The sequence below is a fragment of the Microcebus murinus genome, chromosome 2, assembly GCF_040939455.1.
Source record: "Microcebus murinus isolate Inina chromosome 2, M.murinus_Inina_mat1.0, whole genome shotgun sequence".
Lineage (NCBI taxonomy): Eukaryota > Metazoa > Chordata > Mammalia > Primates > Cheirogaleidae > Microcebus > Microcebus murinus.
This window is the reverse complement of record NC_134105.1, coordinates 3,431,278-3,455,461: the sequence shown is the minus strand read 5'-3', so window position 1 is coordinate 3,455,461 and position 24,184 is coordinate 3,431,278. Positions and strand designations below refer to the sequence as shown.

Genomic DNA, 24,184 nt, shown 5'->3' with positions numbered 1-24,184 from the left:
GCTCAGTGCCCTGACTTGGTGGACTCTTTCTGCACCTGCGGCGCCCCTGGAGTCTTGTAGAAGACAGATTCCATGCCTGTGTGGCTCCTGCTGGCAGTGATGGTGTGGGAGTTGCCCAGGCAGGACCCTGTTCCCAGTCAGGGCCGAGTCACCCCATCCATTTTGCTTGGGCAGGTGCGCCGGGCCGGTGGGCAGCAGCCGTTCCTGCTGCCTGTGCTCCCTCCTCCGTTCATTCCCGGCCCCCGATGTAGCCTGGCTGGTGCTCACAAGCCTCTGAGCTCTTCATTTTGGTGAGGCCAGTTTGGTTCTGGCTTCAAGTGCTCTTCCTTCCAGCTCAGCCCCAGGTTCCCCTGGGGAAACCAAGAGCTAATGTCTCCAAGCAGCCTGCATTGTCTCCTGGGGCAGTGGTTGGTTTATGTGACCTGATCCTTCCTGGGCTGGGAGCTCCCTGGGACTAAGGTCCCAGTTAGGGGCTGGGTCTCATTCTTAGCTCCATTCCAAGCACCTACTCAGTGCATGGCAAGCAGGGGCTGCTCCAGAACTATTTGGCAGATGAGGAAATGAATGAACAAATGAATGAATGAATGAATGAATACATCCAGTGCTGTGTTACAAAATGACATGTTTCAATTTGGGCCTTAAAACAGAGATGTCCAAAGGAAACCCCCTTTGCAGGGTTAGCTGTAAAACAGAATGGCACTCTAGTGGAGGGGCCCCAGCTCTCAGTATGCCTCCAGCCTGTGGCTTCTGGTTCCTGGGTCCGAGACTCACTATGTGTAACACAATGAGCCCGAATGACTGGGTAGAGGCTCTGCCTGCCAGCTCTGGGACCAGAAGACCTGCCTGCTGAGACCCCAACAGCTCTGGTGCCTGCTCCATATTCCCCCTGGGAACCAAAGCTAAGGACTTATTAATGGGGCACTTTCATGAGTTGAGCACCTGAGCCAGATGCTTCAGGAAATTTCTTTCACTTACTGCTGTCACCTGGCTGGTAGGCAGTTTTCAAAGATGTAGAAACTGAGGCCCAGAGAGGTCAACCACTGAGCTAAAGTCACATGGATGGTTTCTGGCTGATCAGGGATGGACCCAGGTGTGACTGACTCCAGCCCCAGGATTCTGCAGGTCTTGACCTGGGACATGGTCCAGAGGCACACACAGGCCAGTGCTCTTTTTTTGGAGGGGTCAGGTAACTGAGGACAGGCCTGAACAGCCCTGCCCTGGGGCTTCAGCCAGGCAAGAACCAGGAACAGGAAGTGGCATCTATTTTTAGGCTAGGCGAGTTCCATTCCAGCAGCAGGTGATGAGTGGTCTGTTTAATGACACACAGCCCTCTCCCCCAGCCCTGCAGGGCAGGGGCTGCACTAGCCATGCACAGCCCTGCACTATGACAGCTTGACTCCGCCTGGCTGGCTTCCCTCTGGCTGTGCCCCAGGCCCAGCAGGGCTGTTGGGAGCCAAGAGGACTGGGTTGGCCCTATGGAGCCAGCCAGGCAGGGCCACCAGGGGTAGAGGCTCCCTGGGATGTTTGTGGTGAAGGAGGTGCAGGGGTCAAGAAGAGGCCGAGCACATGTGGCTACCCCTGGAGTTGGGATTCCTGTTCTGGGGGCTGCAAGGGGTGATTGAGAGGGAGAAGGAAGAATGCTCCATGGGAGCCCAGGAGCCCCAGACTGGGCGCAAGGGGGGACAGATGGCTGGGCTAGCCAGGGCTTAGGTTAGCTAGGAGAACCCTGGGGCCTCCCAGCACTGGCCAGCTCTGCTCCTGCCCTGGGGACCCCAGCTCCCACTTCTCTCCCCTGTGCCTGGCCTTCTCCATGGAGCATTCTCCTCTCCTTTGCACACTCCCTGGCTTTGAGTGACTGGGGTGTATCCCTCTGCCCTCTGCCACCCCAGCCTCCTTGCCTCTTTCTCCTGCTCATTGCTGGGGCCAGCTGGTCAGGCCATCCCTAGAACTCTTGATGTGTGCCTAGCTCAGCCCAGGGGTCCTCCCGACACCAGCCCAGGGAGTAGAAAGCTCAAGCCCTAGAAACTCATTCATTCCTCTGCAAATATCCATCCTCCTCTGTGACATGCTGGCACTTTGCTAGCCCTAGATGTACAATGGTGACCAACAAAGACACAGTCCCTGTCCTCACAAAGCCGAGAGGCCAGTGGGGAGGTAGTGATGGCCAGAGGTCAAGGAGGAGCTGACTGGAGAGGGATGCCATGCTAAGTAGATAATGAGGAAGCCCTGGGGGAGGGGAGCGGGTCAGAGCCACAAGGGACAGCACAGAGGGGCACCTGGCTGGGTTTCTTGAGGAGGGGTCATTGAGCCCCCAAATTGGAATCAAATTGTGTGCATGTGCCTTTTTCTGGGCACATGGTAGGTGGCTTAATTAAATTCTCAAAGGAGTTTGTGCTGATTATTTTTAGTTTGCTGCTCCCCTGAGCCCCATTCCTCCCTTCACCCCTGTAAGGCTTTCTCCATCCCTCTATGACCTGCTATGTGTCCCAGGGGGATGGAGCCTGTGGACTGCATCACCTGGCCTCTCCTGGCACTGGCTGGCTTGGGCCCTTCAGGCACAGGCAGGAGGAAGAGGAGTAGGGGGCCTGCATTGCTGCAGGGGTGGCTCTGGCTGGGAGCTCCGGTCCGGCTCTCGCCAGCTCTAGTAATCCTTCAGGCTGAGGACAGCAGCAGCATCCTGCTGTGGTCATTCCTGAGTATATCACCTGGTTACCCTGCCCTAAATAGTGTCCTTGTCATGTGCTCTTCAAAATGCCAGTCGAGTGTGCCAGTGCCCTGTCGATAGAGGGCCCACGGGCCAGAACAGATGACATTCTAATAAGACTATCTCGGACCTGCTTCTTCACAGCTGAGAAAACTGAGGCCTAGAGCAATGACACAACTAGCTCAAGGTCACCCCAAGGCCGACTCTGAGTCCAGAGCTCCTCAAACCCCACACCCTGGGGGGAGCAGCCATCTCACCTGGGCAGTAGCAGCGCAGCACCCCGGGCTGAATCAAGGATGCAGGCACTGAGATCTGGTCGAACAGGCAGCTGTAGTTATTGCTGGCTTCCTGCCACGGGCCTGTGATGAGGACCTTCACTCCTCCCTGGAGGGCACAGAGAGGGGGACAGAGATGGTGTGCATGAGCCACTGAGAGGGGCAGCACAGGGAGGGCCCCTGTGGCCACACTGCTCAGATGGGGGTCAGCTCCTCTCCCCACAAGCTGGTCAAACATGCAGATTCCCAGGCCCTTGCCCCAGGGATTCTAGTCAGCCCAGGCTTTGGAAAACTGCTGCTCCAGGACTACCACCCGCAGGAAGCCCCAGGTGCCTTCCTCATTTGGCAAACAGCATAGGGGTGGCAGCTCCACCCTGACCCTCTCCTGCACAACTTGCCGAGAGTTTCCGTTCCAGCCCAGGATGCCCCTGGGAACTGGCCAGGTGGGAGCTCTGGAAGGAAGTGGAGGAAAGGGAGGAGACCTGCTGTCACTTGCTCACGGACAGACTGAAGGAACTTTTGAAAACAGGTCTGGACATCTGAGGGTCAGCCCAGGGAACAGAAGTTCTTGTGGGGACTTGAGGAGAGCCCCAGGGTGTGGCGATGGCTAGGGAGGGGGCCAGAAAGGGGAGGGATGAGGAACTCTATCAGAAAACTCACAGAAACAGAACCGTAGGGGAGAAAGGCCAGGCTGGAGAGCCTGAGACTGCCCGGAGGAAACGAGCGTGGGGTCAGGGCTGGGTGTTGGGATCACCTCCGTGCTGAGCCGTCGAGGGCACTTGCCGTGCGCCACCGCGGGCCAGCAAGTCACATAAAAATTGTTCAGCCTAGTTGGGAGGGGCCTTGACGACCTTCCTCAGCTCCAGGGGAAAGGACCCAGCCCCCAGGGACCCCCGAGGAACCTAGGGGCAGGATAGCATCAGGAGGCTCCGGCACTCTCCGACCTCCAGCTCGGTAGAGTACAGGGCTGCCCCACGCCCCGTGCCCCGTGCCCCGTGCCCCGTGCATCCTGTGTCCTGGCCATTGTTCCCGCTTGGTGACTACTGAGAGGGCGTCTCCTCTCCCTCCAGCGGGTCTGAGGTGGACGATGCCTTCCAGGTCCCCTACTTACAGCGTAGCCGGGAACAGGGGCTGGTCACTCAGAGTGCAGAGGGTGGGGGCGATGGCCTCTCTGGCTGTCCAGGCTAACCTTGGGCGGACCCACCCCCGAGGCGCCATCCACCCCACCCCCAAACCAGTACAGTAAACACCTTTGCCTGCAGGGGGGCGGCAGCTGCGCAGGTCAGGGGGAGAGCGCCACCTAGTGCGCAGGCTGGAGAAGGAGCGAGGCGCGCCTGGAGACGGGCGGCGGGGAGTGTGGAGCACGCGGAGCCCCCTCCCCACGGAGCCCTCCTGCGGCTGCCAAAGCCACGCACTCCTGCTCGGCCTCTCGCGAGCACTGGCCCAGCCCTGCCCCGGAGGGAGCTCCAGCCTCTGCACCAGCTTGCTCCTGGTCCTTCCCACAGTGTTCCTGGAACCCAGACTGGCCCAGGGGTGGCCTGGGGCATCCTGGGGGGAGGGGAGGGGTGGTGTTGGCGGCAGGGGGATGTTTCCAGGAATGAGGTGGAAGTGGCTTCTACTTCCACCACTGATGGGGCTCTGCCAGGCTGGATGGGTTCCACCTGGGCTGGCATGGCTGAGGAGGGGTCACCTCACTGCTAGGCAACCACAGCTTGGGGACAGTGGAGACAGCTCAGGACCAGGAGCCAAAAGCAGGAGGTCTGCCCCTGCCCTCCACTAGCTGTGTGTCCTAAGGCAAGTGGTCCGACCTCTCTGAGTGGCATTTGATCTCTAGGGGCTTTTGTGGCCCTAGCATTCCTGTCTGATTCACTGCTCCATGGTGAGATTTGGGGCTCCCTGCATGTGGGGAGAGCAGGAGTTTGTGTCTGGCTGGGAGCAGTGCCAGGCAGACAGGTGGAGCCCGACTTTGGGATGTCTGGAAGCACCAGAAAGCCAGCTCAGGGCATCATCCTCCCTGGATCCTGGGAAGTGGAAGAGCAGTGGCTTCAAAAGGCCACAGACAGTTACCATGTGAGGAAAAAGGGAAAAAAAATAACCCCAATCAACAGCGGCTAGCGTGAAGCTGGGGCTGCTGTGGGGAACAAAGAACTGAAGAAATTACTGGAGAACATCAGGACCTTCTCCATGGAAACCGCTGCAGGACAGCTCAGCATCCATCAGTTCAGGGGACAGTTCCCATGGCAACGGCTCGCCTGGCTGCGCTGAATCGCTTGTGACGTGCTTGCCTGACGGCTTTAATTGCCTCCTCCTCTGCCTGCTGCGGCAGGAGTGTCAGTGGCGGGAGTGTCAGTGGCGGGAGATGATGCAGGAGGATGTGGGGGCGGGGAGGGAGCACTAAATGCCATCAGAGGTTTCTATGCCGAGATTCCTGAGAATCCAGGTTTCTTATGCAGCCAGGGGAGATGCTGGGGCATAGGTGCCTCTGAGGGGTGTGTGTGTGTGTGTGTGTGTGTGTGTGTGTGTGTGTGTGTGTGTGTGGTGGCAACCAGCCGCAGCTGGAGGTAAAGGGTGGACAGGGCATAGGAGAAATGCGAGCAGCCCACAGGAGGGAGGGACACTCAGAGAAGAGATAGCAAGATGGCCCAGCCATGGCATTCCTGCAGCATGGATGCCTGGGAACCATCCAGATTTAGACTTGGGTGGGGCTCTGGGTGACCATTTAACCTGACCCCATATTTGCATACTGGGAAACAATGTCTGGGCCTTCACGCCTGGCTGCAGAGCTCTCCCCGGGCTTGGTCAAGCCTGGCTAGAACAGGCGCCCTACACGGAAGGCATGCAGACTGGACAAGGAGCAAACGGGGGCCTGGGAGGGGAGAGGAGCGTCCAGAGAAAAGGTGCTCTTTCCTGCAGAACCAAGACAGGGTAATGCCTGCTGTGGCCTGAGGACAGTGGCCTGGGTGGGAGAGGACAGCAAGGGGGACGGGGCAGGTCACTCTGAGGCCTCACTGTGGGGCCAGGTTAGGGCCCCCAGCAGGCTGGCATCTGTGCATTTTGCAAATCAAATCAAATTTGAGCCGCTTTTGTTTCTGGGTAACTGGAAACATGCAGAGCTTCTGGAAAACCAAGGAGGGACGCTCCCTTTGCCAGGCCGCCAGGCTGCCAAGCTGCCATTGCTTTTCCTGTTCCTGGGCCGCCCTCGCGTGGTGAGCTGTTGAACTGACTTTCTCCAAGACAGTTCAGGGATACATAGGCCGGTAAAAAGCGGAAAGAGCCAGGCCTGCTAAGGTCCCTCTATGCCTGCCAGGCCCAAGGGGGCTGGAGTGCTGCCTGGGAGCCGGCTCAGGGACCTGTGCTCACAGGCCAGGGCCTCAGGGAGAGAGGGGGTCCTCCTCCCACCTCCTCGCTCCTGCAAGACTTGGGCTCCAGGGAACCTCTAAGCATCCTAAGGATCTAATCTTGCAGGTCCTAGGACTTGGAGTGCTTCAAGGCTACCTCCTGTCAGCCATTTACAGATAAGGAAACTGAGGCCCAGACAGTCAGGTCTCGAGGATTCAGGGCCAGAAGACAGCTCCAACTCCTGGCTCCAACCTTCCCACTGCACGCCAGTCCGAGCCCAACCCCCATCCCTTTTTTTGCTTTCTTAAGCCCTGTGGGCTTGAGAGAGAGAAGACACCCAGCTGGCCTTTGTGGGGGTTGGAGAACTGGTGGGCACTGTGACAATGCCACTGAGCTCAGTGCCACTGACAGAGCAGGGTCAGAAACAGGGTCATGCCGGGCCAAACCAGGCCAGGTCCTGCTGGGCTCTGAGTAAGGGGGGACCAAGCCCATGTGACTCAAGAGGCAGGCGCTTGGCTGAGTACTTTCCTCGGTCCTCACAGCAACCCAAGGAGGTATTGTTGCTTCAATTCTAGAGACAGGAAAGGAAAGGTGACCTTGCCCAAGGTCACTGGGTAGGGTGGAGCCAGGATTTGAATCCAGACCTGCCAGCCAACCCTCTGCTGCTAACCATGTACATCTGCAGCTGCCTCTTGATTTTCCTAAGCAGGCTGTGCACAGACACAGTGCACGGGCCGCAGCTGTCCTGTCTAGACACCTGCCTTAGTTCAGGCTGCTCCTGTCCCAGGCTGGGCCACTACCTGGGCGGATGTAGAATCTGAGAGCTGGCGGGAGGTGCAAGTTGGGGGCATTTGCGCACAGATTTTCATAACTTCAGCAGAAGGGAAGGAGGAAGCCCTCCCTGGGTGCTCCGCAGCAGCCCTCACTGGGGCAGCCATGGTCAACCACCCTTCAGGGTGCAAATGTCGGATCAGGCTCTGAGGTGGACATGTCACTCCCCAAGCACCTGGCAGACAGGCTGAGGGGAGGGACAGAGAGCATGTGTCCTTGTGCAGTGGGATATTTAGGGCAAGTTTAGACCACTCTGTCCCTTTCCTGTGCTTTTCTGCTCTAGAGAAAAAGTGAAGACTCCTCATTAAATACTTGTGGCCCTGTGGCAAGACATCCTGTTCTTTGGAGCAATGGTTCTCAAAGGAGGGGGATAGGTTGGGCTGCTGCGTCACATGACATGTGCTGATTTTGCAGAGGGTCAGACTGACTTAAAAAGAATCTTAAGGATGACTTCAGATGCTGCACCCTATTCAGTGTTGTGAGAGGTTTTTGTTTGTTCCTGTTTGGCTTGTGAAGCAAAACAAGAGCAGAGGACATGCATGATCTATGATTGATTTTCAAATGTTTGTCGTAGGCCAGGACCCATCTAAAAAACAAACAAAGCAAAGCAAAACACAGGAAGACTTTTAACACATAAGTCAAGAAACAGCTGACTGCTCTGGCTGGAGCTGCAGTGGCAGGGGGACATTTGCCTCTAAGCACACCCTGACTTTAAAGCTACCACAGTGAAGTCTGAGAACCACTGCGTGAGAGCCGAGGCATTCCAAGTGCCCCGGGGATGGAGGGACAGGAAAGCTTTGTCTTTATGGTCCAGAGCTTCACCCCAAGGGCAGCTGCATGCAGGGAGCTTCCCTGGGCTGTGAGACTGCACAGGGGCGGGTGACAGGAGCAGCAGCTGCTTACCTCTGGGTAAGACCATTCTGGGGAGTAGTCGGTCACCATGAACACCCGTCCACTCTGCTGCAGCATCCCCAGGGTACCCTGGGCAGAGGCGGCCGAGACCACCTCCGCGACGTGCATGTAGGCCATGGTGCTGGCCCCGGCCTCCGCGCTGCTCAGCTGCAGGCTCCCCTGCTGGGGGCTGCAGCAGGGGATGCACATCTCCGCCTGGGTGAAGGGGGCGCGCGCCCCGTCTTCCGACTGCGAGAGTGCCGCGCTGTCCCCCGACACCAGCTGGTGCCCATAGATGGTGCCACTGCCCCCCTCCACGGAGATGAAGTCATTGATCAGGTCGGAGAACTGGTTGCTGAAGGAGATATCAAAGTGGTCCAGGCTGAGCTCCATGTTGGAGGCGTTGCCGAGGCTGGGCTGGGCCACTGGGTAGAGTCCCTGCACCACGTTGCCAGGGAGGAGGGGGACGCCACCAGCGCTGCGGATCACCCCGTTGGTCTCGGGCTGCAGGTAGTGCTCAGAGCTACAGGCCTGCAGCTCCCCAGACTTGAGGAGGACCTCGCCCCCTTCGGCTGCCTGTGAGGTCTCCATGGTGACCTCCCCTTCTGCCGTCATGGCCTGGAAGTTGGCCTGGAACTGCATGAGGTGGAGGGAGGAGGTGGACTCTATCCGGGTCTCCACGTGGCCACTGCAAGAGCTGGTCTGGGACGAGGCCTCTGTTTTTACCGTGGGCATCACAAAGGTGCCCCCAGAGTCACTCAGGCTGCTGTGGGCATTCTGCTCGAGGGGGAGGGGTTTGCTGGCGTCCTGCAGGAAGAAGCTCGGAGAGGGGGTCTGGTGGATGTGGGGGCTGTGGCCTGTTTGGCTGAAGCTGGACGTGTAGTCCTTGTTGGAGTCTATGGCACTGAAGTCCATCTGCTCCAGGGTGGTGCTGGGGCTCAGGCCACCACCCGATGGCAGGAGGCTGGAGCCGGCGGTCAGGGTGAGGGAGCTGGACGCCGTGGCTGCCGCGGAGGAAGAGTACGCTTCTTTGGCCATCTGCTGCTCGAAAGAGGTGTCCTCTGTCTTAATCTCCTTGGTGAGGACGGTGGTGAAGCTGAAGCTCCTCTCCACCGGCGGCGAGTGCCGGATGTTGGTGCTGACCATCTCGGCTTTCAGGCCTCCGCCCCCGTACGTCTGGCCCTGCTTTGGGTTATTGAGGAAACAGTCGGGGTCAAAGTTCATGGTGGTTTCGGGAATCTTCCGGCCACCGTCGAGGGTGGTGGAGAGGACCAACTCCTCGGACACGTTGGTGGGCAGCATCGACAGGCTTTCTGAGCTGCCTGTGGTGGGGAAGGCGAACTTGTGGCCGTCGGAGCTCACGGCCAGGACCAGGCCCTGAGAGGCGTCGGGGGAGAGGAGGTGGTGGTTGGGGCCGGAGGTGGGGGACATGGTATACACAGCCTCGTTGGTGACCTCCGACATGAACACCGTGGCGCTTTGGGACAAGCTCCCCATCACGGAGGCCACTGCCATGCTGGACACGCCCGTGACCACGGGGCTGTCCACCATGTCCGGGTCACTGTTGAGCCCGCTGCTGATGGACACAGGGGAACTCTGGGTGGTGTCGGGGACCTCCACCTGGTTGGTGGAGGAGACCTCGGTGCTGTTCTGGTGCAGCAGCACGGGCTTGGCCACCTTGCCATTCCTCTTCTCGCGGCCCGAGCCCTTGCTGTGGCTGTGCTCGTGCTTGCCCTCGGACACGTCGTTGTGCTGCACCTCGGAGTGGCTCCCATACCCCCCTGTCCGTGGCTCGACCTTTGGCGAGATGATGCGGTGTTTGGCACTGTTACACTTGTGATGCACGCTGCTGCCTGCTGCTGCGGAGATGAGAGCACAGCACACACGCACCCACACGCCCGCACGTGCACACACACGCACACGCAAACAGAGGGTCAGAGCTGGGACTTCAGCGGACCCTGCCTCTGAGCAGCTGGGGCCCCTAGCAAAGTCCAGGCCCCACCCCTTAAACACCCATGTACCCCAAGCCCTGGGGCTCTCCTGTCCCCTATGTGACAGTCCTCTAAAGACAGGGGGGCTTTATCTTTGGTGCTCTTTTCATATAGGCATAGTAGTATCCCAGCTCAGGAAGGTCAGGACGGAGAAAGTGGGGAAAATGCCACCATCCAGGAAAGTCCCCTCGCACTGCCAGAGACAGACACCACTCACCTAGAAGGGCTCTTGCTGGCCAGAAGGGCTCAGCCTAGGGATGGTGGCCATGTCTCCCGCACCCCCAACTTCCCACACCTATTCAGTGCTTCGGGAAGCCCCGTCTTTTGGATGCTCCGTCAGGAGCCACCATGGGGATGGAAGCCAGCAGTGGGTGGGGGTGGGGGTGGGGGTGGGGAGGACGCACGCTCTGGATCAGCCTCAGGCCCAGGGCCAAAGTGGGCTCCAAACCCTGCCCCAGAAGCAGAAAGGTATATGAGCCTGGGCCTGTCCTCAGCTCTCTGGGGGACAAGAGCCCTTCTAAGTCCTAAGCAAGAACAAAGCCCCAGCGCTCTTCATTCAGAGGCAGGGAAGAAAAACCCTCCGGAGCCGAGCGTTTCTGAGCTCCGGCAAGTACCTCCCGCAGCTGCACCGGACCGGCAGGCCAGGACGGCTTTTCTCTCCCACTCCAGCTAGTATTTTCATTATTTTTATTCCATCTGATAAGGGTCACTTTGCTTTTGATAAAAGGGTGAATTCCCCCCGATTCTGTTACAGCCTCACCACCAAGATTCCTAAATGCATGAAGACTTGCAGAGAAGTGACACGACCCTCTAATGGAAATATCTAATTAAGGCAGCCAGGGGAGTGGAGAACGCACATTTCAAAGAGCAAACACCATTATCAGAGAAACAGACACATTAGGACAGAGAGAGTGGGATGCTTTATGCTCTTGGAGGATACAGAGCTTGAGAAGGAGCTGGAGCATGTGTGGTCCCATTAACTCAGGGCAGATCTCCCCTAAACCCCAGGGCCCAGGACCGGGGCTCCTGCTGCAGATGCCAAGGATGTGGGCCCTGGCAGGCCCCTGCGGCGGGTAGACAGAGGCCCTGGGGCCCCAAACCTCCTCACTCTCAACTCTGTCCCCCAGCTCTTGCCCCCAATCCTGGAGAGAGCTGCCTCTCTGGAAACTGCTCCCTCTGGCCCAGGCAGCTCTGCCGGGCAGGGCATGGGAAGTCCTACTTGTGTCTGTCCTGGTAGCCGCGGTGTTGCCCAGTTCCCTGATGACCCCCTCTTCCCTCTCTGGACATCACGACCACTCCCGTGGAGAGGGTCACCCCCCACCGCCTCTCAGGGCCCCTCGTGCCCCGAGTTTCCCCAGGAGCCCCGCTCACCCAAGCTGCCGGTGCAGAGGCAGTTGTGGGTCCGCGGCTGGGGCTTGGTCTGGTGGCTGTCGAGGATCTGCTGCACCAGCTGCTCCACCGAGAAGCCCGAGCTGCTGTTGCCATTGCTGCAGGTCCACTTGATGCCATGGACTGCGGAGAGAACGACAGAAGGGCCATTAGAAGCACAGGGCCAGGTGGGCCTCAGGCCCTCTCCCAGGGCAGCCCCCTTTCTGCTGGGAGGCCAACTCCAGGGGCGAACTGATGAGCATGTCGGGGGAGGGAGGAGGGCTGCCAGCCTGCCCCCAATCAAGCCCTGCTCCCATCGGGAGTTCTGGGCTCTTCCTCTGCCTCCTCCTTTCCTTTCCCCACTGTGCAGCCCCAGAGTTTTACTTTTGTTTTTCGAAAGTCTAAGTGCACAAGTGGCTCTTCCAAGGGTCCCAGAGTAGAGGAGAAGGGGCTCAAGGATGGAGTAGGAGAGTTGGGGGAGGCGGAGGGACCTCTCTAGGCTGCAAGCACCTCTTATGCTCAGGGGATGGAGGTCGGTGGGTTCAGTGAGCAGGAAGGACCAGGTCCTTCCCAAGAGTGTGTGTCGGGGAGGCCCCACCCTGGAGGAGGAGACGGGACTGAAGGGCCCACATGGCCCTGATGGCAGGTGCCTCAGCGCTCAGTGCTGACTGATGACTGGCCATCCAAAGAGCCACCCTGAGCTTTGGCTGCACCCCACACTGCTGCAGTCCCTGGAGTTGGGGTGGGGGCCCAGAATAGGTGAGCTCCCCAGCTTCGGGGCAGGGTGGGGTTGGAAGTCTAAGCTGGCTTGCCCCCCGCACGTGTGGGCTGAGTTTCACGCCCGCTCTTTGCTGCTCTCCCTCCTCGGCTGGAGAGGACCTGGCTACAAGGTGACTGAGCCCTGAGTCCAGGATGTGGCACAGCCCGGCCCTCTCTGGAGGCTCTGGTGGGGCCGGCTCCAGAGGCAGTGAATCTGCAGCCCGAGGGAGTGACGTGCCACTTGCAGGGGACAGGAGCAGGGCACGGGTCACAGGAGGGAGAGGCCAGTGGCTTTGCCAAGAGAAGAACAATTTCCTTCCTCCTTTGGCCAAAGCGCCTCTCGTATGGGTCCCAGGGTGAGACTGTTAACACTCGCAGCCCCTCTCCTGCTCTGTGAAGGTCACGGGGAGATAGTCCACATGGCAGGTAGGAGCTGGGTTGGATTTAGACCTGGATTTGGGTCCTGGTTTTGATCTTGCTGTGTAGATTTGGGCAAGTCACTTAGCCAGTCTGAGCCTCAGTTTCCTTGCTGGTAAAATGGGGATATAATAGTTCCCGCCTTACTGGGGTGTCCAGGAGGAAATACGATCTACATTCCTGGCACTCTGCGTCCCCAACAAAGGGTGGCTGCTGTTGTAACTGCTACTAGTGATGATGCAGTGATGGTGATGGCTGTGACACCCGCAGGCAGTGCTGGCCCTGCCCTAGGGCTTGGCTGACGTTATGGGGGCCGAGCTTGGAAAAGGAAGCAGGAAGCCTCTTGCGGTGAAACCCCCAGATGGCTCAGCCCTGCAGTGCTGGGGGCAGATCTCCACAGCAGCTGCGAGTCTCATGCCCCCGTCAGCACCTTTACTTATAACTCCAGTGGTTTGTCAACGGCAAGGACCCGTGTGTGCGGGTTGGGATCCGGCAGGGACCTCCAGGGTGCAGCTTCCCTCCTCCGCACCTGCTGCCCACCTGGCCAAGGTGTTTGCTCACTTCCTTGCCCTCTGCTTCCTTCAGATGAGGCTCTGGAGTCTGCAGCACCCAGCCTCTTGCACCTTCACCTGTCCCCAGGGAGGGCCAGATTCTGATGGGCCATCTAGAGGGGACAGGCAGGACACAGTGGCACCTGTCCTGAGCATGCCGAGCTGCCTGTCCTGGCTCCCTGGAGGATTCTCCCGCAGCCCAGGAGGCTCCTGCTGACTTGGGTTCCTCTTCTCCCTGGGTACCTCATCCCTGGCAGCTGGAAGGGAAGCCCTAAGCCAGGGGTTTTTAAACCTCATCATAGGTATAGGGCCGTTTTCTCAACTACACCACTACCTAGAAATCCAATATAGAAGACAGAGATCCACAGACGTGGCCTAGTGGAGGCAGGGACACGGGTCACAGGCCTGTCCCATGGCCAGACTCCTTGGCTAAGGACCTTTCCAAACGCATTCTGCAGGTGAGAAAACAGAGGCTCGGGGAGGGAGGTGACAACCCATATCCGACTCCTAGTCGCCACAGGGCAGGATTGGGGACTGTTCTCTGCACCGTTGCACATGCAGAGGCCCATCCCAGCTGTGTGTCCCCTACCCTGGCTGTGCCTAGGTTCCAGCTTGGAGATTCTGATGTCATTGGTCTGGAGTGGTGCCAGGTTTTTTTTTTAAATGCCATTAGGATGGGGAACTCTCAGCTTTGTCCTAAGGCTAAATTCAGCAGGGACTGCGAGTCCAAGAGCACAAACACCTGCAGAGCTCAGCATCAGAGGTGCTACCTCTGGGAACTCTCAGCAGATGTCCACTGCAAAACCAGGCCAGATGTTCTGCAGGAAAACCACCACTGAGTTTGAACTTGGCTCTCTGGGAAGATGAGTTGTGCTCAGGGCAGCCCCACCTCTGGCTTCTGGCCTCCTGGCCACAGCCCGCTCAAGGGTCTTGGGTTTGGGGGTCGGTGGGCTTGTTAATCCCTCGACTGGCATTTGTGATCAGGCCCCTCTGCTCTGACAGCTGCAGCTCAGGATAGCTTTCTCCTCCAGCCCCTGGTGGAGGGGGCAACCGCATTCACTCTACCTCCTGCTCTCTTCCTTATGCTGTGAAGGTTATAAAATGAAGACCCAGTGAAGGGTGACAGATTGCAAGCAGAGAGTTTCTGGATGCTTAATGCAAATCACCTACTGTCTTGGCACATCCAGTATGCAGATCGTGCCCCTCCCCCTCTGGCATGTGGGGTGGGGACAATCCCCCTCCTCTGAGGTGGCAAGTTGTTAGTACCGAATATCAAATACCATCAAGATGGCTTTTAACATGTCATGCTCTGCTTCCCAACACGTAATGAATCAGTGGGGGAGGAGCTTTCCTTAGGGAGAAAAGCGCTTTGTGAAAGGAAGGTTAATGAACACGTGCAGCGGCTCCCCCTTCTGCGGCCCCTCCCCCTTTGTGAAGCAGCACAAGGGAAACAGGGTGAATAGTCCCCGGAGCATGTGACCTTCCGTGATGTGTAAGGTCATGGCATGGCATGTAAACGAGGGGACACGGAGCAAGGAAGAGGGATTCCCAGAAAGGTAACCTCCTGGTGGCTCTGGGTCACATCTGTCCCTCAGCAGAGGGCACTGGTCTCCTTGCTCCCAGGTGTGGTCAGCTGCCTCGCCTCAGGCCTGGGCAGTGGTCCTGGTCCCTGGCCTCAGGGGATGGAGAGGGACCCGTGTACCCAGGAAGGCTGGGACAGAGGAAGTACTAGAGAGAGACAAGAGCAGGTGTAGGGGGAGAAGCTGGCCCCCAGCATGGGCCTCCACAGGACAGGGGCACCAGGTTGGCCACACTAGCCACTGGGCTCCTTCAAGGGCCCCCTCCTGCAGCTGCCCTGAGGTCCCAGGGCCTGGGGACTGCCTTGTCTCGTACAGGGCTGCCTGCAGTGTGGCCTGAGTGAAGACCAATCTGCTGAACTGAGGCTGTTACAGAAGCCCAGGGCCCACTCCAGTGCGGACCTGGCCGGTTGTACAAGATGTTTACCCTAATCACAACCCGCAGCAAGGCAGCAGTGCTCCCACTAATATGAATAATCAAAATGAAATCAATGACAACAGCATGTGGCCCAGGCTTTGGAGAGCATCTTCTGATGAACAATTTACCCAAGAGGCGGCCAACCACAGGGAAGAGAGTAATTGAGATCTGGAAGAGAGGGCTGGGGGAGGTGTGAGGGCCTCAGCCCCATGCAGGGAAGGCTGCCAGCCAAGGGCCTCTTGTGTTATGGCTGTTCCATCCCTGGCCCCTGGGAAGAGCTGGAGAGGTTTGGCCAGTCAGGCTAAGCCCAAGTCCAGGCAGAGGCCCCCTATTTTCTTCCATTGTGAACTGAATTGTGTCCCCCTAAATTCATAGGTTGAAGCTTAATCCCCAATGTGACTGTATTTGAAGGTAGGTCTTTAAGAAGGTAATTAAGGTTAAATGAGGTCATGTGGGTGGGGCCCTAATCCAATAGGGCTGGTGTCCTTAAAAGAACAGGAAGAAGACACCACTGGTGTTTGTGCACAGAGAAAAGGCCATGTGAGGACATGGCGAGAAGGTGTCCATCAACAAGCCAGGAAGAGAGGCCTCCCCAGAAACCAACCTCAATGTCACCTTGATTTTGGACTTCCAGCCTCTAGAACAGAAAGCCACCCCGTCTATAGTGTTGTTACGGCAGTGTCTTCGTCTGTTTTGTGTTGCTATTATGCAGTACCACAGACTGGGCAATTTATAACGAACAGAAATTGACTGACTCATGGTTCTAGAGGCTGGGAAGTCCAAGATCAAGGTACTGGCATCTGGCAAGGGCCTTCTTGCTGTGTCATCACCTGGTGGAAGGTGAAAGAAAGAGAATCTATTTCGGGAACACTTTTTATAGTGGTATTAATCTATCTATTCACAAGGGCAGAGCCCTCATGACCTAAACACCTCCCTTAGGCCCCACCTCCCAGCATGGTTGCACTGGGGATTAAATGTCAACAAGAAGTTTGGAAGGGACAGACATCTGAACCACAGCAGGAGGCCTGAGCAGACTAGTGTACCCTGCCTGGGGGCTCAGGCCTCCCCTGTGCCCAAGCTTCTTGATTGGAGCCTTACAAACCCCTGGGAGAGAGGGGTGTGTAAGGCTGTGCACAGCACATGTGTGTGTGCGTGTGCATATGTACAGTTCAAGGGGCCCTGACGCCAGGGGCTTGCCAGAATGCCTCCCTCCTCTACAACTTTGGATCCAACCCTTCTTCCTAGCACAGCCCAGCTCAACCCCCCACCTAGACCTACTGAATCAGAAACCCTGGGGATGGGGCCCAGCATCCGCATCCTAACAGGCCCTCCAGGGGGCTCAAATGCATGCTGAGATTTGAGAACTACTGACACAGAGAATACCATAGCCTTCCTGCTACTCATCCCTGTCCCCACGGGAGCAGGCGTCTGAATCATGAGGGCAGGACTTGCCGGGCTGTATACTGCTCGACCTCGTGCTTAGAACAATGTCTGGCACATGGTAGGTGCTTAATAAAGGTCAATCAAGTGAATAAATGAATGGACAATTTCTCAGTCAATCATGCCCTCTCTAGCACTGTTTTCTTTTGTTGTATTGGTTAATTATTTCTCCCAGTCAGCTGGAAGCAGAGCTCCTGACTCAGTAACAACAAAAATAATGGTATTTGTTGAACACACACTATGTACTAGGCACTATGAAAGCTTCTTTATATGTTGACTCCAATATAAAAGGAAATAAATGACATGAACACACATACCTAATTGAGCACTTGCTACAGGCGGGGCTCTGGCTTCGTGTTCTCAGGGAGCACTTGTCCCCACAGTGTGGTCCCAGCAGAAATGCACTTCTCAGACCCCACATAGACCCACTGAACCAGAAACCGTGGGGAGGGGGCCAGCATCTGAGTCCTAACAGGCACTCCAGGGGCTTTGAATATACACTCGAGTTTGAGAACCACTGGTATAAAGACCACATCTTTAACCTTTTGATGATCCTCTAGGGAAGAATTATGATCCCATTTTATTACTGAAAAGACTAAGACTCAGAAAAGTCATGCAATTGCCCAGGGTCACAGAGCTGGTAAGTTGGAGGTGAGGAGGGCTTGCAGATTCCAGCTCTTTCCACTGTGACCTGCCTGCCTGTGTCCCTCCCAGGTCCAGCTTCCAGAGATCAGGGAAGTCTGAGTGGCTGATCTGATCAGTGGACAGAGGAGAAAAGCTACCCTGCCAGGAGGTGCAGGTTCACCGCCATGTGCAGCAAGAGAAGGACCCTGATTTCCTGCAGCAGAACCCCGGGCTGGGCCAAGTGCTGCCCATCCAAGCTGGATGCTCACTCTCTGTCTCCTGCCCTCTCCGCCTACAGAGGATGCTGGGCTGTCGCAGCAGGGCCAGGAGGCAGAGGCACTGAAGTCTCCGGCTCTTCCCTTGTAATCTTCCTCACTTAGGGACCAGGCCAGGTGGGCAGCCAGACCACAGTGAGTGGCTGCTCAGCAGGCCAAGCCCCCTGGACCAGGGCAGAAGGAACCCTCCCTTCAGCCTCCAAGGGGAGGGCCCAACAAGGACCTGCTCTAGGGGAGCCCAGCGCAAGCAAGAGAGGGAGCGCAGGGGGCAGGAAGTCCGAGGGGCGGGCGCAAGGAGACCATGGCAACCAGGCTTGAGGCAGCTCAGCATCTGAACCTGGGTGCTGCAGGTTCCTGCAAGTATGTCCTGGCCTCAGCCATGTGCACCTGGGGTGCCTGGGTTGGGGTGCATTCAGGGGAAATTTTTACGAGAGACAAAGGAGCAGAAGAAAGGCTTCATCCTGCACAGCTTGCGGGGGCAGCATTTGGCTCCAACACAGGGCTTCTTGGCTTGGATTTCCTGCCATTGGGGGTGAGGCAGGGGCAGGGAGGGGACCCACCCAGTGATAGACTTAGGGGGCCGGGGGCCAGCCTCCTCTTGGTTGTCTGTGGAAGTCACAAACTTTCATTCCTGATGCGGTTTCCCTGTGCACTGGTGGAGCTTTCCTGAAGGGCAGGACGTACCTCTAAGTTCAATGTCCCCGAGCTGGCTAGGTATCATTCATGTCATTATTCCCCATAAAAAATAAATGGATGCCACACTCAAGAGTCTGACTTAGTGGCATCCATGAGAGATCTGAGCAGGCCAAGGTGCAAAGCCCCAAGTGAGATGATGCTTTCTGCTCCGAAAAGTCATGCCTGGAAGAGTTTGCAAAGGAATTGGACAAGGAGTCAGAAAGGAGAAGTCTGGAAGCTCCCCTTGGCCCACTGCAGCCTCAGGAGCAGGTAAGAGCCAGCCACCTGCCCCCCTTTGCTCTGTGGGGCAGTAATTTCTGGAAGGATGACAGGGTAAGTCCGGCTGGAGCTTTGGTCACCACGGTAACAGCACAGGCAGCACCTGCTGGAATCGACATTTGGACTTTCTTTGCAGTGGAAGAGATTTCTTGGTGCTATGGTGAGCAAGTGACAGGGACAAGTGGCAGTGTCCTTGTCCAGAGGGCTGTGGGGGCCCCTTCCTCCCCCTCAGCCTGGGTTCATCCTTTCTTCCCACCCAGGTATCCACCACCCAAGAGAGATCCATTACGAGTGTGACAGTTTAACTTGTCAAACCAGGTCACCCTGGGAACTGAGAAGGGGTGCCGTGTCATCTGTCCAGGCAGTGGGAGGAGCAGGGATGTGCGGTCACCCTACTTATGAACCACGTGCTGGAGGTGGGAGCAGCCACGTGCCCCCAGGGACTGCCTGGGTGGCCCTTCGGATCCCTCCCAGTTGTTGACTTTAGGAGGCTGTCTCCATGGCGACAAGGTCAATGGGAAATGGCAGCTGGGTTGGTTTAATTTTCACTGTATTCTTGTTGACAGGAGTAAAGGCCCTGCTTCTGATTTCTTGGTTCAACTGGATGAAATTTTCATTAGATTTAACTTCTCATATCCAGACACCCACATACTATTCAATTTCCCGATCTCACCACTCAACTCTCATTCGCCTATTGGTCCTGAGGACAAGATTTGCAGAAATCTCATTTCGAGGAGCGCAGAGGCTGAGTGGGGATGCGATGGGGTGTGTGCTCACAGTGTGCGTGCTGCGGGTGCATCTGCCATGGCCCCGATGAACTTGGGACTCATGGTTCTCCCTGGGGCATCAAGGTCCCCTCTTCCACCAGGAGGCACAAGCTTCCTTCCAGTGTCACACATCCTCTGGGAGAAGGCGGAGGCCTACGGCCAGGCAGATAGCCCGTGTGCTGAGAGCTTAACCTGGCCGTCTTCTTGCAGGTGGGACGGGCCTCAGAGGTGAGGAGCAGGGAGAGGGCCGATTACAGCCCACCAGTGGCTCCAAGGCCAGGAGATGCAGAGCACATGGGACAGGACTCCCTTTGCCTCTGCACTTGGATCACCCCACATCCCTAAGGTGCTTGGTGACATAGAAAGTAGTGAGAATGTCACGTTTCAGAGCTGCCCTGAGGCTCTCAGAATACCCTCCTGATTGGCCAAAGTGGCACTGTCACCAGGCTGGGAATTCTTCCCACCGTAGGAGCATGAATGTGCTAGGAGCTCTGATTGTTTAGCACTGTGAGAAAAGCATTTGTCGGGGAGGGAAGAAGCTTCCATGGTTCCCTCCACATCCAGGAGGCATGTGGCCCCTGGAATCCTGTTCTTCTGGGCCCTGCTCAGGGACAGAGGTGGCAGGGACTTGGGAGTGACCAGCTGTCTGTCCAGCCCCTCCAGGCCCCTTGGAAGGAGGGGCAGGGGACCAAGTAGGATTCCGGATGCCTTTCCTCTTGCTTCTGGCAAGACTGCTCTGGGACCCTGGGCTCAGGAGCCCATTGGGCGTCTGGAGGGAGGCGTCTCCGCCTAGCACACGGCTACTTCTCAGCTCCTAACTGCATTGCCCAGAGCCTTCAACTTTGAAAGAGAGGCTGAAAATCTGGAGATCCAAATGTTGGCAACACATTCTAAATTTAACAAAACCACTCCCTGGAGCTGAGCAAGGCTCAGAATCGCTCTGGGTGTTAGCTGGGCCTGGGACGCGGGCTGGCTGCTGGGTCCCCAACACCGGCACAGAGGCAGCTCCACAAAAGCGGGGAGATCTGTAATAGCAAGGGGTGTGCAGCGCCAAAGCAGCCCTGAGCAGAGAGGAGCCAGGGAGAGACAGGAAATCAAAAGCAGCATTTCTCTTTCAGGGATACTTGGGGGCCACATCAGCTCAATAAGATGTAGCCCAAGGGAGAAAAGAACATTTGCAGCACAAACCTGGGTCCCCAAGCAGGAAAAGGAGGCATGCCCCGCCCCGCTTCCTGGGATGCCCACTTGCTGCACCTGGAGATTCCAGGGACCCACTCTACCGGCTCCTGTGCTGGCAGCTTGTACCCCAAGGGGAGAGCGAAATGCACAGGTAAATCCCGCCCCATCCCCCCTGTGCTGTCCCTGCCTCCCCCTTGACTCCGGGTCTGCGGGCACAGGTGGGGAGCAGGACCCCTGCTCTTCAGGACAGAGCTGCTGTCCGGCCCTGGGCCCTCCATGAGGACATAAATGTGCTCCCTTCTGTGGGACTCCAGGATTTCTCATGAGTTCAAGTCAACAAGTGTTTGGCAAGACCCTACTGTTCGCCAGCACTAACAGCTCAGCTGCAAACCAAGGAAACTTCTAGGCTAGTATTTCTTAACCCAGAGTCTATGGAAGGACCTCGTAGGGCCCTAGAACACCCAGAAATTATAAACCCAATTTTCTGTATGTGCTAGGGACAGCCTTCCCTGGGAGAGTGTCTAGACTAGACTCAGCACTGGTCCAATGCCTGCCTCCTGCCCACCCCATGTGACTCCCAGAGAGGCCCCTGGCGCCTGGAAGGTGTTGGTCCTGCTCCTTGGTTGAGGCTCCTTGGATGGCCTCTTACTGGAGGTTGCTTTAGGCTGGGGTTCTTCAAAATGTGTGGTCCTGGGGACCCCAGTATGAGAATCTTGCTTGTTAAAAATCTGAGGTTCTTTTTTTTTTTTTTTTTTTTTTGAGACAGAGTCTCGCTTTGTTGCCCAGGCTAGAGTGAGTGCCGTGGCGTCAGCCTAGCTCACAGCAACCTCAAACTCCTGGGCTCGAGTGATCCTTCTGCCTCAGCCTCCCGGGTAGCTGGGACTACAGGCATGCGCCACCATGCCCGGCTAATTTTTTATATATATATCAGTTGGCCAATTAATTTCTTTCTATTTATAGTAGAGACGGGGTCTCGCTCTTGCTCAGGCTGGTTTCGAACTCCTGACCTTGAGCAATCCGCCCGCCTCGGCCTCCCAAGAGCTAGGATTACAGGCGTGAGCCACAGCGCCCGGCCAAAATCTGAGGTTCTTCAGCCCTTTCTAGACCTGTGGATCGAATGTGTGGGGAGGGGCTCAGAATCTGCCGCTGACATGCTCCCGGAGCTCCCTGCATGAACCACTGCTCCCGGCCAACGCTGAGCCAGCTGTCTCTGCCCAGGCACTGCTGGGCCTTGTGGATGCCGGGACCGACTGCAGCTGGCTCTGCCTGAGCCCCGGGACAGGGAAGCCCCAGGGGGAGGGGGTCCTGAGCCCCTCTTGACTTTCCGTCCTCACTTCTCTCCTGAGAGTCTTACCTCAGAGGTAGCAACTCTGGAATATTCTTCCGAGCAAACATTGCTGGCCATAAAGAAACCCTGAAACCCTTTCTCACGACAGCCCCCCACCCCCGGGGATGACACACATCTCCCCATGTTGCCACGCCCAGAGCCTCACGAGGAAAACGTCTTTGCAACTTTCTAGCTAGCTGTCCCTCCTGGCTGAGACCTAGACATACATCCTCCTAGTTAGGGGCGAAGCTTCCAGCCCCTCTATCTTGCCTTGAGCCAGGTGATGTCTGGGAAGGATAGACAGAGCTGGAGAGCAAAGGTGGGGCTCAGGTACCTCTCCCCAGGGTCCTCTCCTGCTTGCTCCAGCCCATATCAAGCCTCACGCCTCCAGAATCACAAGGCAGATCCCCATCAGCCTCCCTTCACAGCTCAGACACCAGGTGCAGAGGCAGGGATGGGACAGTGACCCTCACCCCCAGGCTCTCCATTGCAGGGTGGGGAAGTCAGGTCCCCTGCAGCGCCCATCTCTGAGCTGGTCTGCTGCCACTGGCCACCAGGTGGCGCTAGTGGACCAGGAACGGTTCAGTGAGGCCGGGGAAGGAGAGCCTTTGTTGATTTTACTTCTTGATATTCTATAATCACCAGGATTACAATCTAAGCAAAAAAGCAAAACAAATAAACACAGCCCCCCTTACTGGATCTTTGGTCTTTGTCTGAGAATTTATGAGAAAACAAGATGCTTTGAACATACAACCCAAGGCTTGGGTGTCAGCATTGGGGAGGGCGTCCTGGCTGGGTGCAGGAAGGGGTGGAGGCTCTGTGGGCATCAGATGAGGGCCAGCAGACAGGTAATTGGCCTGTCTGTTGTATTTCTCTGCCACTGCAGCCACTGTTCAGCAATACGGGGTCCCTGTCTACAGCCACCCTGGCCTCTGCTAGGTCCTAGAACTTGTGGCATCTTGAACACTGGCCTTCTAGGAGCTCAGAGGATAGGGTAAGGCTCCTTCTCAGAGCCATGAGGGACTGAGACCCTGGCTCCCTGCCACACCAATGGGCTGCAGATGAGTAATGATAGCTCCTCAAACCCCACACTCGCCGTGGCCTCTATCCCCAACTCACCAGGGTCTCCCCACCAACTCACCTTGGCCTCCACCCCCACTCACCACGGCCTCTCCCCCTACTCACCGTGGCCTCCACCTCCAACTTGCCTCCATCTCAAATCATTAGGGCCTCCACACCACACTCACCATGGCGTCCACCCCCAACTTGCTAGGGCCTCCACCCCAACTTGCCTTGGCCTCCACCCCCAACTGACCATGGCCTCTACCCTAACTTGCCATGGCCTCTATCTCAAATCATTAGGGCCTCCACGCCACACTCACCATGGCCTCCACCCCAACTCACAATGGCCTTTATCTCAACTCACCAGGGCCTCCACCTCAACTCGCTGCAGCCTGGCCCACCCACAGTCAACCCCACCATAGAGGTGAGTTTGCCTTTGGACACAATGCGGGTAGAGATGCTGGAAGAGTAAACATTCCCCCTGTTGAGCTCACGTGTGTCCCCACATCCACGTGCCTCTATGTGGTGCGGCTATTGCGTGTGCGTGTGGAAGCGCCTGGCCTGTGCTGGCTCCACAGGCAGGCCTCCTGCTTTGCCCACCCAGTGCGGCTGAGGACACCTGCCACAGATGCCTCAGGATTCTGAAGGGATGACGTAGGGCTCCGGGGAAGGCAGGCCGTGAGGAGCCACACCCAGAGGCGGCTGGTGGAGCTGCCACATGGTTTCTGGGGCCATCAGGGCCTGCAGGAAGGCCCGGGCCTTGGTCAGAGATGCAGGGCCTTCTGGCCAGCCAGGGTACTCCCAGAGCAGCCTGTGGGCGGGGACAGTGGGCAAGATCCCCACTTGGGGAAGGGCTCTGAACACAGCCTAAAGGTCGTGCTCTCATCCCTCACTCTGCATGGTGCCACCTCACCGACTGCTAGCTGGGAAATGGCTGGTGTGTCCGTCCCCTCCTGGGCTGCCAGGAAATGGGGCAGGGCAGAAAGCCACAGGCGTTCAGAGGGAAGGGACCTGCTCCAGGGGAACCGGCTCCCTCCGGCTCCCTGTAGGCTCAGCTGAGCCCAGGGCGGGAGGTCCAGGGCGGGAGGTCCAGGGCGGGAGGTCCAGGGCAGGGCAGTTCAAACCACTGTGGTTCTGAGCAGCCAAAGATCACCGGCAAGTTTCCTGCCAGGCTGGCAGGACTGAGGCACAGAACGCTTCCTGGCAGGTCAGTCTACTCCACTCAAAGTCTTCTCTGGGCGGCTGACCTGGGAAGAGAGGACCCCCCTGCCTAGCCCCTTGCTTACACTACGGCAGCTCGCCAGGTGCCAGGCTGGTGTTCTCTCAGACCAGTTGTGTTGGAGCAGACTCTGGAATTTCCAGGGTGAGAAATACTGAGCTTTGGATCATGTTCACTTGGGTTCTATGAACTCCAGCCCTCAGAACCCCAGACATG

At 57.3% G+C, this 24,184-nt stretch overlaps 2 protein-coding genes across 30 annotated transcripts in view; both read right to left on the bottom strand.

The window, feature by feature from the left end:
• CAMTA1 (calmodulin binding transcription activator 1) overlaps window positions 1-24,184 on the bottom strand; it is an 857,123-nt gene that overhangs the window by 81,351 nt on the left and 751,588 nt on the right. For 23 of the 29 annotated variants that reach the window (XM_075993569.1, XM_075993565.1, XM_075993574.1 and 20 more), the window contains 3 exons: window positions 11,403-11,543; window positions 8,053-9,899; window positions 2,962-3,088 (listed from right to left, as the gene is read on the bottom strand). In XM_075993569.1, coding sequence (XP_075849684.1) covers window positions 2,962-3,088; window positions 8,053-9,899; window positions 11,403-11,543 — 2,115 coding nt within the window. Of the gene's footprint in view, window positions 1-2,961; window positions 3,089-4,090; window positions 4,206-8,052; window positions 9,900-11,402; window positions 11,544-24,184 lie in introns of those variants that run through there. The other 6 variants (XM_075993489.1, XM_075993534.1, XM_075993629.1 and 3 more) reach the window with 2 other exon arrangements.
• The window catches only part of VAMP3 (vesicle associated membrane protein 3), a 312,645-nt gene that overhangs the window by 92,139 nt on the left and 196,322 nt on the right, over window positions 1-24,184 (bottom strand). The gene's annotated exons all lie outside the window — the stretch shown is intronic.